General features: G+C 45.1%; 1 protein-coding gene across 4 annotated transcripts in view; it reads right to left on the reverse strand.

The window, feature by feature from the left end:
* The window catches only part of CYFIP2 (cytoplasmic FMR1 interacting protein 2), a 127,652-nt gene that overhangs the window by 17,209 nt on the left and 91,561 nt on the right, over positions 1–18,882 (reverse strand). For 3 of the 4 annotated variants that reach the window (XM_030328478.1, XM_030328480.1, XM_030328484.1), the window contains exon 26: positions 18,077–18,207. In XM_030328478.1, coding sequence (XP_030184338.1) covers positions 18,077–18,207 — 131 coding nt within the window. Of the gene's footprint in view, positions 1–5,774; positions 5,927–18,076; positions 18,208–18,882 lie in introns of those variants that run through there. The other variant, XM_030328482.1, reaches the window with a different exon arrangement.

Genomic DNA, 18,882 nt, shown 5'->3' on the forward strand with positions numbered 1-18,882 from the left:
GGGTAATAGGCTAGAGAGTGACTGGGAGTGGGGAAGGGTCTACTTGAGGAAGGGTGGGTGGTTAGGGAAAACCTTTTTGAGGGAGAGACATTTGAAGAGAAGATGGAATGAAGTGAGGGAGCCAGCCATACAGATATGAAGTAAGAGCATTCCAGTGCAAAGGCCCTGGGGCAGAAGGTAAGCTGGAGCCTAGTGATGCCATGCTGGGAATCACAGTACACACTAGGCCCTAATGGTAGGGAGGGACCAGATCATGTAGGGGTTCATAGGCATGGTACGAAGTCTGGATATTATCTTAAGTGCTATGAGGAACTATGGAAGTATTCTAAGCAGATGGTTGGTTACAATAGCTCCACTGCCAAGTTTTCCTATCTTTCTTGTTTTCTTTTCTTCCAAAAAATTCAGTGGCTCCTAGATACGTCTTCTTACTAGAAAAGCTGACCATTGCATGAACCGTTAGCTTTCTATTTTATTAAATTTAGGTGGGTAAAATTGACCTTGGGTGCCACCTTAGGGGAGAGAGGAAGAGGAAGAAGGTTCTGGATCCTCTACAACAGGAGCAATCTTGCTGCTTTATAACTTGCACATAATGAGCTTCCACTTCAGATTTCCTTGGGGGACAGGAGTGTTCCGTCCCCCTCTCTGCATACTCCCCCCCCTCCCCCAGCCATCCACAACTGCAGTGTCAGGGGTTCTCTAGGGCAAGGGGAACCTCCTGCTGGCATGCTTCCTGTGTGTTTTCTACCTCCTCATGCAATCTGTTAATGAAGGTGAGGAAAGACAGAAGGATGTGGTTTCCTAATAGAGGTGGGAAAGCATTTGCCTGCAAAGTCCCAGAGGATGAGCTACATGGCCATTTGCATAATGAGGCGGCTACATACCTCACAACACCTTTCACAAGGCATTTGTCTGGCATTCCTTAGCTGAGGCCATTGCGACGGATAAAAACGTCCAGTGCCGAGCACACAAAGGCTTGTGTCAGGGAGCCAAACCAGCCTCCACTGTGGGCGCCCATGCTAACGGTCGATCTCCTCCTTATCTAATCTCTATCTTGAAGGATCCACACTTGGCCTTCCACTCTGTCCAGGAACCCCCCAGCCCCTGGCTTGTGAAGCGCCTTGAGAGTAGCAGGTTTCTTACCCACCCGGCCTGCGCTCCTTCTGCTCCAGCCACAGCGTTTGTTATTTGAATGCACCATCTGTGCGCTCATCACTGAAGTTTTGCCTTCTCTCTGAAACGTTCCCTGCCCCTCTCTTGCCCACACTCCCTTTGCTTAGTCAACTGCCACTCTTCTTTCAGATCTCAATTCAACCATCATTCCCTCAGGGGAGACTTTCTTGACCCCCCTCAATACCTCCCCGCCTCGGGCAGGTTCCCTTGTTATGTGCCCTCAAAGAATCACATCCTTTTCCTTTCAACCTCTGAGCGCAACCTGTTTTAGAATTTATACTTGCCTGATTATATGTCTGGTTAATGTCTACCTTCCCCCACTGGGATGTCATCTTCATGAAGGTAGGCACAATGTCCATTTTTAACTGTATTTTATTCCCAATAGGGAGCACAGTGAGTGTCCGATAGATAATAAATGCTCAGTAAGTATGTGCAATAAAAGTTGAATGTCTGTGGCATAAAGGGGAATTGAGACTTAGGACAGAATCTCTCCTGTTTTGGGTTTTCTTATATGGGCCTGGATGCTTCCCCTTATTACTAAGGAAAGTATTTTCTCTTCAATTTTACTGATTACTCTGTATGAATTACATGACACATTTTTAAGAAGTACTCCATGTGATGAGATTTTCAGGTGTTCTTAATTTTCTATCCCTTTCTTTCTCCCTGTTTTTTTCCCGACTTGTATGCACTTACTGAATTTTCTATATTGTACATATATCATTTTAAAAAACTGATCTGAAACAAAACTCTGAAAGTAATTTTTTAACTTTAAAATAAGGAGCTTTGGGGGATTTGAGCTGGAATTAGAGGGAAGGAAACGAAATCCTAGCATGCCACCTGGTCTAGCAAGGAAAAACATCTGTGCAGATTTAACAATGTAACTAGTATATGATTTTGTTTTGTTTAGGCTACACTTAAGGACAAGTTGCAGAAGAAAATACAAGTGTTACAAAAATACAGCTTTGATCATATAAAAGCAAAAGTAGCTGACATGGGGTAGGAGGCAGAAGTGTTAGAAGTGCAAGTTGGGGGTGTTAATTTCCTCATCTTTCACAGAAAGGAGTCAAGATATTAAATAATGTTACGAAGAGAAGCAATGGTGGTGTGAGTGTATTATCTCTGATTACAAGGGAAGCAACAGAAGCAACAAGTGACATAATCAAATATTAAAGAAGAGAGAGGAGAGATGTAAATGAGCTACAATCTCATCTTTCCAACTAGGGAGTCAGTAGGTATTGTCTAAAGGTGCCAATTAAGAAATAGAAGCTATCCTCATATAATTAAGCATTATGGAGAGAACAGTGAGAACAACTAGAAATAGAAATGATTAAAACAAGTTGCCTTGGGGACTGGGGTACAGGTGGGGCGAGGTGCAGCAGAGCCAAGAATGATGTTTTTCATCATAAGCTCATCTGTATTATTTGATTCATCATGTGCAATTAAGAATAATTTAAATGGAACAAAATGAAGAGGTTGGGTTAAATGGTCTCTAAGGGTTTCTCCCTAGAACTGAGAATCTATGCCAACATAATGGCTTTGTTCTTCAGGGAAGGAGAGTCAGTGAGCATTTATTGAACACTAACTATGTGCCAGGTGCTCTGTACCCGTCATCCGCTTTGCACTTCAGGATATCCTATGAGGTGGCTCTTTCGATCTCCATCCTACATGCCAGGACGTTGGGATTCTCAGGGAGGTGACATTTCCTAGCTAGGTCCACACGGCAATAAAGAAGCAGTAGGGCTGACAGGGTTAAGACCCAGGGCCAATTCACTTTGACACCATTGTTTCTCCATGGTAGTGCAGGTGGCCAAAGCCTGAGGAAGTGTGGAACGTTCTCCCCCTCACGATGCATATACAGGATGGAAAAAAAAAAAAAAAGTAAAATGATCAAACATAGAAACAGGAGATTACTTAAAATCTCACCATGTGAGAAACTTTTTAGCCTCACTCGTATCTGATAGGATCACATCATTTGTTGCTTTATTTACTGGGTTTTTAGTCATAGCTACGGACATTCTTTAAACTGAAAGAATTGTGACATATACAGGCAGGTTGAAAAATGAAGAGTCAAGAGCCAGCTTCCGGCTGAAGAAACAGGAAATTATTGAAACTTCTCTTCCTCCAACCCCAGAGGTAACCTCTATCCTGGATTTGTGTAAATAATTTCTTTGCAGGCCACTAGTTTTTAAAGATCTGCTGGTTTGATACTAAGGTAAAAAACTGGACTGATCACTCATTTGGTCAATTTACACCTATAAATTCCTTCTTTCCCCACCCTCCCAAACCTCCCTCATCCTTATCCATCCCTCAGAGCCCCATTCAAGCTTCACCTCCTAGGAGTCTTCCAAAACTCTCCAGTCTATACGGGTTTTCTTTTTAAAAACTTATGAGAGTTCTTCTTCATTCAGGACCCCCACCAAGCTGTCTGTGGGTTGAGCTGTCTAATCTAGCCCCAGTTCAGGGCCCTCAAGTCTGTGGTCCTGATGGAGAATCCGAGCAGTGTTTCATATCCCGTGCAAATACTGACTGAGAGAGTCTTCTTGGAAGGACCAGTTATACTGAAGACCCACGTTTGATCAGACATGAGAGGCCAACAAGAAGCATATACAGAACATGGGCATACTATTATCTAGAGATCAAGGAAGATCTGGACACTTTCATTCTGTCTCGGATATAGCCTGAGCAGAAAAGAAGTCATTCATTCAGTCATTCGACAAATAATAGGCATTGATTATACACAAGTTTCACTGCAAGGTGCTGGAGACACAACATTAAGTGAGGCAGACCTGATGTATGGTGTTTCTCAAAATGATGAGGAAAATAAGTAAATGGAAAATTGTGGGAAGTGCTGCAGTGGGGGTGTGCGTGGGGCTATGGCAATACATTAAGAGGGGCAACCGACCCAGACTTTTGGGGAAGATGACAGGGAAGGCTTTCCACAAAAGTGAATGCTAAGCTGAGACCTGAACCAGGGGTAAGTACTGCACAGGTGAGGGAGAACATCTCCTGCAAAGGCCCAAGACCAAGAGGGACCACAGCTGGTAAGGGGCTGTCAGCTGAATTAGACTGAAGCTTTCAGTGCTGGGGAAGGATCTTGTAAGCCTTGCTCAGGCATCTTAATGCCACCTTGATGGTTTCCATCAGGGAAATCTGCAGTTTCACTTTGTGGCTGCAAGAGAGAGAAGAGATTGGGGCAGTGGGGGACAAAGAGGTGTTGGGATCAAGAGAGATTAGGATCTGGAGATGGAGAGGAGGGAGCAGACATCGGACACCTGGTGACAGATTGGGATACAGGTGCAGACAGGGAAATGACACCCACCACCTGTTCACAGGGTCCAAGGACACAGTGGGTTTGCGGGCGGCAGGGAAGCTGAGATCAGATCTGGGCAAGGTGGATTTCTGATGTCTGTGGATGTCCAAGAGAAGATGTCTAACAGGCAACTAGAGGTAAGCTATGGGGCCCCAGAATCTGGGGAGTGGATCCAAACTTAGGAATCATCAGCATGAGGATAAAAATGGACTCCAGGAGAGGGAATGACATGAATGCAAGGGTAGGCAAGGGTGGGCGTTTCTCAAGGTGACCAGACCCTTCCACACACTTCAGTTCCTCTGACTCTATGAGACCAAAGAAAGAGAAGGTGCACAGTGGCACCTGAGATCAAGGAGACACTGATAAATTCTGGGTACTTCCTTGTCTACCAACAAACCACCTAACGGGGACGACGGCTACTCTTCTACACTTGGTGCTGCCCCTTCCTTCTTTCCTTCCTCCCTTCTCTCCCTTCCTTCCTTTCCTTCACTGAACATCCACTGAGTGCTTGCTCTGTGATCTGACACACACCCCAAGGGCACAGGGTGAAGAGGGGTCTGGATGCTGCAGGAAACACGATGACAGGTGAGACTAGAAAAACTAGATTTAAATGAAGTTTACGATGTAGTGGGGGAAGACAATCCAGGACACCTGTGCTCGGGAAAATAAAACAAAAGGCTCTGAAGACTGGGAGGAGGGAGAAACGACACAAAGTTCCTTCAGAGAACAGGCATTTGATAAGTTCTATCCCCCCAGGCCGGATAGAACTGGGGGGAACAAGACAAGACAGGAGACGGGAAACGGTGATGGCTTCGAGGTGGCTGGGGAGAATGCGCCAGTTTTTGAATTGGCAGGACAAGTGCAATTGCAGACAGAGGGGAGACAAGATGAAGATCAGTGTGAAGAGAGCAGGAAACCATTTGCTGGGGCTTTAGAGGGAGGGGTGAGCTGACAGGGCTGCAGGCAGGCTGGAGCCAGGCTCTCAGTTGCGGGACCGAGGCTGAGTCAAAGCCTCTGGGAAGCTCCGGGAAGAGGAGAGAAGGGACTCATGGTAGCTGAAGGCCTGCTTATGAAGCTCCGGTGACTTTACATTCCTCACTTCACTCAACACAAAGACTGGGGAGTGGGAATAGGCTTCCCCCACTATCTGAAGGCAGAGCGTTCCTAACGAAACCTTTCCTAAGGCCAAATGGCATAAAGCAAAGAAGCAATTACCATGAATTTATATGGAAAACGTTTTGACCGTTCCCAGACCCCAAAAAACAACCTCTCTTTGGCTTCGTTGGCACCTCAGGACGCATCTTTCTAAGGGGCGTGCCAAATAAGTTGAGATAAATCACAGATGAAGCACAGTCCAAAGCTCTGGCAGCTTGGTGCTGAGATGCTGAGTGTAGCTGCTGGGAAGGAGTCTGGCGGGGCCACTCATGATGGCTCTGGAGCCACTTGCTGCAAAACAAAGGGTGAATGCTATTTTTGCTTTTCACCTCTTTTCCTGAAAGCAAAATCCTCCTTGGATTTCTTGTGGTTAGTGAAAACAGGTACTGTTGTAAGGTCTTCTGGAAAAGCAAGGCAGAACGCAAACTTGGAAAAAGCAGGGGAGACTTACACTTAGCCCCAGTATTTTTGGGGTGTGGAAACTAAGGCTCAGAGGATTTTCATCACTTTCCTGGAGTCTCATTGCTATTAAGCACAGGGGCAAAACTTGAACCCAGGCTCTCTGATAGGCCCTTTCGAGGAGAACACCCAGGAGTCAAGCATTGGCCACATCCTGCCTTTGTTCCTCTGCAGAAAGATTCCTGCCTCATTCAAGGCTGTGTAACTCAGCAGTGGAGCAGAATGAAAGAACAGGGCATGGCTGGTTTAGGAAGGTGGCCCAGTGGCCAGGCCGAGGTCAGCAAGAGAATTCTGAGAGATCTCTGCTCTTTCGCTTATGCTCTGTCTATGTCCAGAGGAATATACAGCACCTTACAGTTAAAGAGGCAGTGTCACTAAGTCTGGAGACCATTGCACAGTATAAGACCAGAAATGCATCAAAGGGAGAGGAAAAGGCCTCTAGCTTCTCAGGAGGGGCAAGTGCTTGTGGCAAGTCTCCAAATGGGAATGCCGGTTTTTAAACTGCAAGTGGCCTGTTAGAACCTACTAGGTGCCAAAGCTCCTCACTGAGTTTCCCTTACTCATCATTAGGTCCCGTGGACCCTGCCCGCCAGAACACATCTCCTTCCCAACCACTGGACTGCACACCCAAAGCCCTGGGTGTTGGGAGGGAGGGGCTGGCCTTGTAATGCGGCCAATGTAACAGCAAAGGCCCCAGGGAATGATGTTCATTGCAAATCACTGGAATGAGAAGTCAGCAAATTCATGGAAAAAATGGAATTAAGTCTGAGTTTTAATTGGAACATACACCCACAGTCCTCCCTGAATCATGCTGCCTTGAAACAGAAACAGCTGACTGGTTAAGGATACCCAGTTAGTGTCCAATGCCTTGCCATACTACCTTGCTATACGGACCATACATCTGACCAACAGGAAGTGGGCATTTCAGTTGCCTCCTCGATACCAAAGTAGGGCAGATTCCAGTGCCTAGAATGTCAGGACGAGTTGCCAGGGGTCTCCCACCACTTTGCTTTTATTGGGAGATAATGCCATCTTGTCAGGGTCTGTGTTTATTTTTTGGGAGGGGGTTAACGATTTCCAGCAGAGATGACAAAAACCCAGGTCTGCTATAAATGGTTTCTGAAGACAGTATTTTGTCCAAGAGCATTCCATCCTAAGGGCTGCCAGGAGATTGACTGTTTACGAGGATCCTTTCCTAGCAGATATACTTTGTTGTTTAAAAATCGACATATTATGATCATAGTGCAAAAGAAAGGAATGAAACATCTTGAGGAAGGCTATCTTTTCATGATTTGAGTGTGGGCAACACATGTGCTAGCAGTGGCACTGGGGTCACCATTCATGACTGAGGCAGTGGCTGCTTTTGGAGGCGATTTCGACAACAGATTCAGGCCCAGCAGGATCGATTATCAATGTGTGCCTTGGGTTAGAAGAGGGGCAAAGGCACTTAAGGTACACATTTGTTATCCTTGATCTCCAAAAACCACCACCACCAACATTTTAGTTACCTTATATTAAGTGTTAGCTGACCTGCTATTTGTCATTTTCTCCTGGAAGTGCACCCAACACTTAATTCAGGCAAGAGTTGTCCCGTGAACAATGATTAATTTGGCAGATTTTCCCCTTGGCTTTACCTGGATACAACTGACCTGTAACACTGTGTTGGTTTAAGGTGTACAATGTGATGGCTGGACACATTGCCGATTTGACGACTGTGAAATGATTACCAGTTAATACATCTTTCACCTCATACAATTACCACTTTTTGTGGGGAGATCATTTAAGATCTACTCTTGGTAGTTTTCAAGCGGACAACACAGCACTGTTAACTCTAGACACCAGGCTGTACGTTTCATCACAGCAGGTGGGTTTTTAAAGCTGCTACTCTAGCCCCTTTCTTTTTGTTGGTTAAGTATTTATGCTCATTTTTGAAAAAAAAAAAAAAAAGAAAATGCAGATGCATTTTTTTTTTAAAGGGAAGAAATTTATAGTCCTACCACCCAGGGGTCATCACAGATACTCTTGTGGGGGTTTATCCTGCCTGGTTCTTCTATACATATAACATTTAAGTATATGTTTTTAAATGATGGGACATAAAATATCTACTCTTTTGTAATCTATTTTTAATCACTTAGCATACACTATCCACATCTTCCTATGTACAGAACAGAGTTTCTCTTTTAATGTTTGTCTTTGTCTTTGTTTTGGCCTGGAGGAATCTTTTGGTTTCCCCGCACCCTTTTCCGGGTGACCATCTTACTTCTCAAAATTATTTGATAAATGATTACCTACTAAAGTACTGGCTCTATCTATCTCTAAACCCATCTCAGCAGGCTTTGTATTTTACTGGGGCTTAAATTTTTTTTTTAACATTTATTTATTTTTGAGAGACAAAGAGAGACAGAGCACAGGCAGGAGAGGGGCAGAGAGAGAGAGAGGGAGACACAGAATCCAGAGCAGGCTCCAGTCTCTGAACTGTCAGCACAGAGGGGCTTAAACTCACAAACTGTGAGATTATGACCTGAGCCGAAGTTGGATGCTTAACCAACTGAGCCACCCAGGTGCCCCTGGGGCTTTTAAACATTAGGTAACATTTCAAATCAAGAAAAGTCTCTAATAGGAGAACTTCAGACACTGATAGAAGGGGGAAGAGATGCTTTCGTTTGGGTCGGGGGAAGTCCTCTTGGTGTCCCTTGACTACAACACAAAGGGGCTAAATGTCAATAAGCATTTGGGTAGAAGCCAAGGATGGTAGGATTCAGCTGTACTCTGACCTTCAAAGTCTGCTGTGTGGCTGGACTGTGCACCCAGGCAAAGAGTGTAATAAAAGATGAATGACGCTAGAGGAGTAGGCATGGCTGAATTTTCTGGGGCCTCGTGGGTCACAGCTGGGAGCTAGAACTTGAAGTACAATGAGAAGCCACCTGTCAGTTTTAAGCAGGGGAGTAGCATGATCTGATTTATAACTGTTTGAAGGTCCTCTGCTGTTACATAGAAAATCAGCTGTCATTTTATCCCCCAATGCTTTACCTACCAGTAAATTTCACCTTTAACAAGAATGGATAGGCAGTGACCCTCAAAGAAGCTGGGTTTGAGACATTTCTCTTAAATTGCACATAGGGAAAAGGCATTCTTGTTTTCTTTCCTGAAGACCCTGAAGCATGGGGAAAATCTCCCCACCATGGCCCACAGGAAGAGGGCAGTTGAAAGAAGCATTCTGGGAGTTCTCTCAGGGCCACTGACAAGTCCCGTGGGGTCTTTTTCTAGTTTGGACTGGACAGCTTTCCTGGCTTCATCTGCCTTTCCATGGTTCTACACTGATATTTCCTGCTTAGAAATCAAATAGATGGACAGCATGAGAGTTGTGGCTGTGTTCAGCACTAGAAGATACCTCTATAAATTAAAAAATGAGGTCAGAAGTGGCTCCTAAGCATATGTTACCAAAAATAAATCTCACCAACTAACAAAGAAGTAGCTGGAAAAAACAAAACCCTCATAACTTGTCTTCCTCCTTATACACTGTGACCTTGTCTGCTTAGTGACCCTATTTCTTCTTAACTTTCTGGATTCCATAATGAAGTTTCCTTTTCCCCTCTTCAAATTTGTGTTACGAAAAATACTGAACATATAAAATATTTGAAAGAACAATGCACATCCTTATACTCCTGACGTAGAATCACAATGACCTTTTCTTTTACTATTTCTGTTGTGACTCTATGTTTTACTGAATCACTGAAAATAAGTTGATGTCATTGCGTTACTCAGCCTTAAATACCTCAGCATGCAACTCCTAAAACCAAGATTATCCTCCTGTGTAGCCTCAGTATTGTAAGCATCTACATTAAAAAACATTCTTGGGGCGCCTGGGTGGTTCAGTCGGTTAAGTGTCTGACTTTGGCTCAGGTCATGACCTCATAGTTCGTGGGTTCGAGTCCCGTGTCAGGCTCCGTGCTGAAAGCTCAGAGCCTGTAGCCTGCTTCGGATTCTGTGTCTCCCTCCCTCTCTGCCCCTTCTCTACTCAACTGTCTCTCAAATACACATTGAAAAAAAAATTTTTAAAGCACCCACACAAAAATAAAGGATACCATACAGATTCAGGATACATATTTAAAAAAACTAGGGTCATGTGATACACACACGTCAGATCCACATACAACAGCATTAGATGCTACCTTTAGGCTCCATCTCTGGATGAAAAACTACGTACCAGTTTTAGCTGATCTCCTGAAGGGAACCATCAAACCAACCTCAAAACAATATTTTCTTAACATTCGAAGTTCTGAGGCGACCAAAAGGCAGTAGCACTAACACTAGTATTTTATGTTTTTGTCTTTGTCAAGTGAGCGTGGAGAATGAGCTGGGAACTGGAGGCTGAGGACCCCAGGAACCCCCACTCTGATGTTCTGGTGGGAGGGTGCCGGAGGGAGGGTGGTTACAGGGCCTAACCAGAGAGTGCAGCATTCTAAACATTTCCTTATATGGACACACGTAGCCCCTTAGTGAAGTGTTTCCTGCATACTGATGTTAAGCCCCAAAGATACAGGGCCGGTGGAGCAGGTTAGGCTTCCCACACCCAGCTTTGTGCAGAAAGTACGAGGGGCAGCCTTCCAGCCTCTCGTCTGGGATTCCAGTGAACAGTGGAAAGTTCAACTGTGACATATTCCAACTGCTCTTGTGCCGTGGGGCCCTCACTTCCAGGAGTTCTTTGTAAACCTGCCTAAATAAATCCGTAATCTTATCTGATTCTGCGTGTCTGGGTCTGCACGTGTGTGTGGTCCTTCCCCACCAATCTGAGCCTCACTTGAACAATGCTATGTATCACCCTGTCTCACCTCAACTCTTTCCCCTGCCCCCTGAATTGTCAGGGGGAAAAATGATTATTATTCCGGACCAGAACCATGTCTGGTCAGCTGGGAAAGATCTATAGCCAAGAAACTAGCTTACAAAGTAGCTTTCCCTTCCCCTCAAGTGCACATCAACGTCTCCCAAGGCAGGCATTTCCTAAAAGGTGGGAATTGTAGAGGCAGGGAAGTGATATTTAACAATAGTGGGTCACGGAGGGAAACTTACTTTCCTCTCAGTTCCCTAGCAGTCTTTTTGACAACTTTGTAAGAAAGTCTCTCATTTAGATCCAGCATATCTCAAACCTTTCTAACATTTGCTAAACTCCATTTTTAACACGGCTGGCCCCGGGCTCAGACATCTGGGCAGTCGGCAGCTGGGATTACATTACTTTTTTGTATTTTGATTGAATTTATTATTCTGGTTGCTTTTTTTTTCTTTAAGTTTATTTATTTATTTTGCAAGAGAGAGAGAGAGATTGAGAGAGCGAGCATGTGCATGAGCGGGTGAGGAGCAGAGAGAGAGGGAGAGAATCCCAAGCTGTTAGCACGGAGCCTGATGTGGGGCTTGAACTCGCAAACTGCAAGATCACGCTCTGAGCTGAAATCAAATGTCTGACGCTTACCCAATTGAGCCACCCAGGTGTCCCTCTGGTTGCTTTCCAATGATGGCAAGAGATAATGATTTTGTTTAATGGAAGTGATATACAGTTTCCTTTTAAAATAATTAAAACTTTTTTTAATGTTTATTTATTTTGAAGGAGGAAAGGTGGAAAGGTGGAAAGAGGGCAAAAGATGGCAAAAAGAACTCTGGATCAAGAACAGGTGGGGATATGGAGCCAAGGTCTAAGATGGACAGTGAAGGGCAGGCATTTGCTTTTTTACTTCTCGTGTATCAGGATTGTGTACATCTGCTAAGTGTGTGAGGACCTCCTCTCCAGGGGGGGAAGAAAGCAAAAAGTGTTTAGTGCACTAAATTTGTACAATAATTTAGAACGTAAAGTAAAAAGTGGAAGATCGCCTGCCCCACCACACTCCATGCGGGTCACCACTCTTCTCAGCTTGGTGAGCATGACTTTTATAACTAAACGAAGTAAAAAAAAAAAAAAAAAAAACAATGAAAAAATTTAATATTGATATGCTGGAACATACAAACATCTGCAAGGATATCCTTCAGAACATGAACAGTGGCTCTCTTCGTGCAGCAATGTGGTTTTTGTTTTCTTCTTTCTGCTTCTCTGGGTTTTCTGGCAATGAATTTATTTAAGTTATGCAATAAGAAAAACAAAATTAAAGAGAAAGGACTATAAAGTGGAAGCAGGAGACAGAGGGATCAGACGTGGAGCTGGAACTAAAACCCAAACCAAAGCCAACAGCATCATCTGTGAGGCTTTGTAGAGCAGTCCTCTGTCCCTGAGCGTGCTAACTGTAAGGATCCTGGGTTCTCACCCCAGCTCCTGCACTAGTTTAACCCTGGGAAAGTCATCTCCCTCTTGGGGCCTTGGCTTCCTATCTGCAAAATGTGGGATTGCACTAGATCAGTGTTTCTCAATAGGGGGAGGTTTTGTCCTCTCAAGGAATATGAGGCAGTATCTGGAGACCTTTTTGGTTGTCACAACTGGGAAGGGTGTTACTAGCATCTAGAGACAGGCTAGAGCCCAGAGGTGCCGCTCAACACCCTACAATGCATAGGACGGGCCCCTACAACAAAGGGTAATCCCAGTGGTGCTGAGATTGTGAAACCCACCCTGCATGCACCCAGTTCTATGAGTTTGGGCCCAAGGCCTCCTGTAAGAGGAGCAATGACTGCCCAGACTCTGACTGTGGTCCACTCTGACTACAAGGAGGAAAGAAGAAATAAACAGAGCTCAAGGCAGGGAATACTCTTAAGTCCCAGACGATGGGAGGTCCTGCCATAAAAGGCAGAGAGGCAGACAGACAGGCTGTCTTCTTCCCAGGGACCGGGCTTTCCCTCTTTCACATGAACAAACAGGGCCCTCTTCTGGTGTGTGTCAGCATAATGGACAATGGGCTGATGGCTCAAACACCATACAAAATTTGAGAAAAAACTTGGTGACTATGGAATATTTCCTTAATGACAAGCTTCTGATTTCCCAGGGTAGGTGACACTAGTTACTAGATACTAGGTAGGAGATACTAACAGAATTTCCTTTAAAAACATAACAGGACTGGGGTGCCTGGGTGCCTCAGTCAGGTGAGCGTCTGACTTCAGCTCACGTCATGATCTCACGGTTTGTCAGTTCGAGCCCTGCATCAGGCTCTGTGCTGACAGCTCAGAGCCTGTAGTCTGCTTTGGAGTCTGTGTCTCCCTCTTTCTCTACCCCTCCCCTGCTCGCATTCTGTCTTTCTCTGTCTCTCAAAAATAAATAAACATTAAAAAAATGAAAAAAAAAATAACAGGACTTATAAATAGATGCCTAACGAATGCTGATTCATTTCAGGGTAGACTCAACAAATATTTCAGAGCTTGCCACCACTAGGCCCTTTGTGGGCACTTGATCAATGACGCATGTGGCATTGCCATTGCAGAGCAGGGAGAAGAAGGTCTTTTCAGTCACTGCTGCTGGGATAATCGGGAAGAAATGAAAATGGATTTCTACCTCCCACTAAACACACACATCAACTCCAAGTGAACAACAGACTTAATGGTCTGTTAAGCCTCAAACGGCTAAAACTCTAAACTTTTAGAAGATAATACATCTTCATGTCTGTAGAGTAGGAAAGATTTTTTAAGACAAGTCACAAAAGCACCAACCACATGGGGGAAGAAATGGTAAATACACCAAGCCTTAAGAACTTCTGTTTACCAAAAGACAAGCCAAAGAAATGTATTTGCCATTTATGGATCCACAATATATCAATAATAAGTACAAATAAATATGGAAAAGAGGGCTTAATTTAAAAACAGGCAAAAATAGGGGCGCCTGGGTGGCGCAGTCGGTTAAGCGTCCGACTTCAGCCAGGTCACGATCTCGCGGTCCGTGAGTTCGAGCCCCCCGTCGGGCTCTGGGCTGATGGCTCAGAGCCTGGAGCCTGTTTCCCATTCTGTGTCTCCCTCTCTCTCTGCCCCTCCCCCGTTCATGCTCTGTCTCTCTCTGTCCCCAAAATAAATAAACGTTGAAAAAAAAAAATTTAAAAAAAACAGGCAAAAATATTGAACCGCCTTTTGCAAAAGAGGCTGTCCAAATGGCTCTACCTTATGGAAAGAGGCCCAGCATCAGTGGTCAGCAGGGAGATCAAAACCATAATGAGATACCATGATGGAACGGCTTTCACTGAAAAGACAACTCCAAATGTTCCTGAGGATGTCAAGAAATTAAAACTCTCCTACACTGCTGAATGAGTGAATAAACTCTCACAACCACTTTGTAAAACAGTTTGGCAGTAGCTCCTGAAACTAAACATTGATCTACACGTTGACCTAGCTACTCTACTACTAGTAAATTTACCTAATAAAAATGAGAGCACAGATCCACCGACAGAAATGTGCAAGAACGTTCATGGTGTCTTCATTTGTTACAGCATCATGCTGTAAACAACCCAAATGCCCACCCACAGTAACATGGATGATTCACTTTGTCTATATGGTGAGAATTCTGCATATTCTGTATGTTACTCCATGTATGTTAGACCTTAATTAAAAACACCAAGCAAGCAACCTGCTCCACAGGTGTAGGGGTTTCTATACTAATATTGCACCCTGAATTTGGAGAAATATTTATAAGCACCTAACTTAAAGAGAAAAGGTATACCTTTAGACAATTAATCTTTTCAACTTATATCCCCCTTCCTACACATTAATGATATATTAATAACCTGTTAGAAACAAACACACAAGCCACAGAATGAAAGAAGGTATTTGCAGCATATATTTCAACATGGAACCCACAACCAGAAACTGCAAATCTATCAGAAAAAGACAACACAAGATAAACAAGCAAAAGACTTCCTACTTTGTATTTTTCAATATTCTTCCAGTTTTTCTGTTATTATTAACTTACAACTATTAGGTACTATTCGTATTCTTTAAATTAATTTTTAGTTCAATAGTAATACTTGAAAATATTTTCCTTGCAAAACATTAGACATTCCAGATAAAATTAAAGTCCCTATTGACCCCTAATCCTAGTTTACTCCCTGATACGTGGAGAAAATAGCTGAACTATCTGATATGCTTTTTTTCCCTAGATTTTTTTTTAAATGCAGTATATTTTGTGGGTTTTATTTTTTTGTTTAATTTTTTTTAAGTCAGTGCAGGGCTTGAACTTACAACCCTGAAATCAAGACCTGAGCTGATGTCAAGAGGCAGAAGCTTAACTGACTGAGCCACCCAGGCACCATCCTCTTTTTTGCTTATTTTATATATATGGCATCATAATATGTGTCTTGTGCTGGGACTTGCTTTTTCTCACTCAGCATTGTGTCTTTCAACATTTTCTATGTGGGTACATACACCTTATTCTTTGTAACTCTTCAGAGTCCTCCACAAGAAGAGAAGGTCCTTTGTGGATGGCCATTAAGGGCCCTCCCTTCCACCTTCCCTCCCTTTCTTTTTTTGCTAATTGTTCTTTAATTAGAACAATTGATATGTCATTTAAATATTTATTTTATTTCAGTTCTGTAAACACAAAGGCTCCAGAAAGCTCATGCCTCATTCTAATCTCAGAAAGTACTATGTTGGCCTGGGGATTCCCCCAGTTGTCTAAGTAGAAAGCGTAGCACAGAGGTTTGTGGGAGCCCTGATTCTTGCTCTGTTGGCCTCCGCCAGGACTGGAGTCGGTGCTGGAAACCTGTGCTTTCCTTCTTTCACCTCTGCTGCTGATGTGCCATGAGACCTCAGGAGACCAGCTCCCCTCTCTGGTTCCCCACTTCCTCCCTCATGAATAGAGGGGTGGGGACATATACTGTTATGGTCTCTCTCAGCTCTGAAGGTCTTTTATCCTGAGTATCCTCTTGTCTTCAGTGATATATGCAAATGACCACCTTGGCACACCTGCCTGAGAAAAATTTTCCCTGTCCTTATAGTCCCATCAATAGTCTGCTTCTTAGGGGAAACTTAATTGGTGCTCTCGGGTCACAACTCCTCATGAAAGAAGGTGCTGACAGGAGACACGTAGGCCTGAGGCTTCAGGGGCCAGCCCTCCCCCACCTCCTCCCCTCCTGGTGCCCCTGGAGCCTCTCCTCATCTTCCTGAAGCCTTGAACAGAACTGTGTTTCCTACTCATCCCTGTGACTTCTGAAGGCTAAGTTGCCATGGCAACACAGGCCACTGAACCGTGTTCAAAACCTGTTACCATAAAGAGGAACACTTAGCTGTCTCAAGAGTCTATTTAAAGGGGAACAGAGAGGCAATTACTCCTTATGGAGAGAGAGCAAAACCGTGTGCGTTTCTGAGCCTCTCCGCGGGGAAGGGTCTGAGAGAACAGATAGGACACGTCCTCGTTGTAGAGGTGGGGACCTCAGACATGGAGTGAACTGGCTTGCTCTGGGTCACACGGGACTGTTAGAGGCAGGGATCACTAGGGTTCTTATTCCGAGCTTTTCATCTCACTCTACCCCTGTTACGTCTCCTCCCTAGTGCCTTCCTTTCCCTCCCCTCTCCATGTGCTTCTGCCTCCAGGACGAACCCTGAGCTGGGCAGCTGCAAATAGCCGCAGCGTGTTTATGGCTGGTTCTTCTCCCAAGGCCCAAAGGGCCTTTCCCAAGAGTAAATCAGACCCTCTGCCTCACTCTCCATTTCACAACACTCCAACGAATTCCTACCCAGGACTGCCACCTGTTCCTCCCTCCTCTGCTCCTATCTTGCCCCCTGTGCCCCTCCATTCCAGCTCATTCCAGGTTTTTTTCTTTCTTACAAATATCAAGCTCTACCCTCTCTGAAATCAGCATATCCCTCCCGACCACCATCGCGCTCTATCCCTGTTTCCCTTTTATGCCCTCATAGCATGTACCACCCTCTGCCTTCACGATCTTTGGATGGTCATAATCTGCCTCTCTTAATGAAGGCTATTCACCCACAACCTAGAACTGCAGTCAGCAATAAACGGGCTCTCCATACCCCTGTGCTGTATGAGTGCACAGAGGCTGAGAGATCTTCCCAGGCTGAGATGATGCATCCTCAGAGCGACACCCCTCTCCCTTTCCTTCCACTACTCCACTGCATCCGTGGCCCTGTGGCTGGAGGGCTGTGGACCCCACACACAGAGGAGCAGGTAGCACGGAGTGTAGGCGAGAATGGGAAGGAGGCAGGCAGCCTCTGTGACCAAGCCACAAGGGCCGGTGGGGACTGCCGAATGGTCAGGCAGCTAAAAGGTGCACTGGGTCTGTGTGGTCCTGGGAAGTGGGAGTATGGGGAGGCAAGCCTGTGCTCATCCTGCTAACTACCACCAGTTATTTAGTTCTTACTGTGTGCACTTTGCACGTTTTGTCTCCTCTCAGCCTCTAAACTACCGTGCGGGTTAGCATGGCCGTCTCCCATCACACCAAAGGAAGAGAGCACTATGTGCTCTCCCCTCAGCCTGGACCACGATTCCTGGTTCTTCAGCAGGCCAATTCCTGACCATTCTCCTGGTCACCCCCTAAGGGAAGTCCTCCCTCTCTCCCCAAGACCACACCAGGTTCTGTTTTGTGTTCCCACAAAACCCTGCACTCCTCCCTCCGAGCATTGCTGTAATGTATGCATTACACACAGCATTTCTGTGTGAATACATGGCTCAGTGTGAGTCTCCCCGCCACTGTCCAGGACACAGGGCAGGGGCTGATGATGACTCCACCCCCCAGTGCAGTGCCCGGCCTGTGGCGGCCAAGCAGTTGTTATTTGTTTAATGAGTAGATGGAAAACTAAGCCTCGGATGAATTGCTGGGATCCTGCGGCTAGTGAAGGTGGCGTTGGGACAGGAACCCAGGTCTAACTTCAGGGCCTGTGCTCCTCCCAGGGTTCAAATGGTCAGAGCTGCCTGAGAGCAGAACAGATTTGTAGCACATACCCTGCATGGGACAACACGAGTCTATGCTGCAGGGCCTGCTGAGCAGGATACCCTGGGGGGCCTCGAGTCTCTGGCTGGGCTGGGGGTCCCTTCCAGCCTGGAGACGCTCCAATTTCTTTGGGCTCAGGACTCACCAGAGCTTGCTCTATGAGCAGGCAGAACAGGATGGCATTGCCCACCTCCCTCAGGCTCTGGAACACATCTGTTTTGAGCTCTGCATACTCAATGATGTCCTTCAGCTGGTGGTGGAAGAACTCCAGGATCCCTGGGGAATGAAGGCAGACAGTTAGTGGGAAACTGACCCTGCTCAGGCAGGATGATGGGAAGGGCCAACAGAGCAACAGCCCAGACCTGAGTGGGACGGCGAAAAACCAAACCCCTACCTCTCCACATGTGGGCCAGGGGTGAGACTTCTTTCAGGGCTCAGTACTAAAGAAAACTCAGGAGGCTGGCTCAAATCTTTTTTGGAACCAAACAAACATACGCAAATACAGCATCCCTGAATCTCTCCCAGTCCCTCCAAAAAGTTGTCTGAATTCTTAATAACAGGAATTAACACTTATTTATAAGGGCAAGGTATTGTGCTAAGCACTTTATCTACAACATCTCATTTAATACAACAATACCATGAAGGGCACTATTACTTTTATTTTTAGATTATGGTCAGAGAGGGTAAGTGGCAGGCCCATAGTCACACAGCTAGTAAGTGGGGCACCTATGATTGAAAACCAGAGCTTCCGAGGGCAAGCCCTTTTCTTTTCTTTTTTCTTTTCTTTTCTTTGCTTTTCTTTCTTTCTTTCTTCCTTCCTTCCTTCCTTCCTTCCTTCCTTCCTTCCTTCCTCTTTCTTTCTTCTTTCTTTCTTTCTTTCTTTCTTTCTTTCTTTCTTTCTTTCTTTCTTTCTTTCTTTCTTTCTTTCTTTCTTTCTTTCTTTCGGTTTAT

The sequence above is a fragment of the Lynx canadensis genome, chromosome A1, assembly GCF_007474595.2.
Source record: "Lynx canadensis isolate LIC74 chromosome A1, mLynCan4.pri.v2, whole genome shotgun sequence".
Classification (NCBI taxonomy): domain Eukaryota; kingdom Metazoa; phylum Chordata; class Mammalia; order Carnivora; family Felidae; genus Lynx; species Lynx canadensis.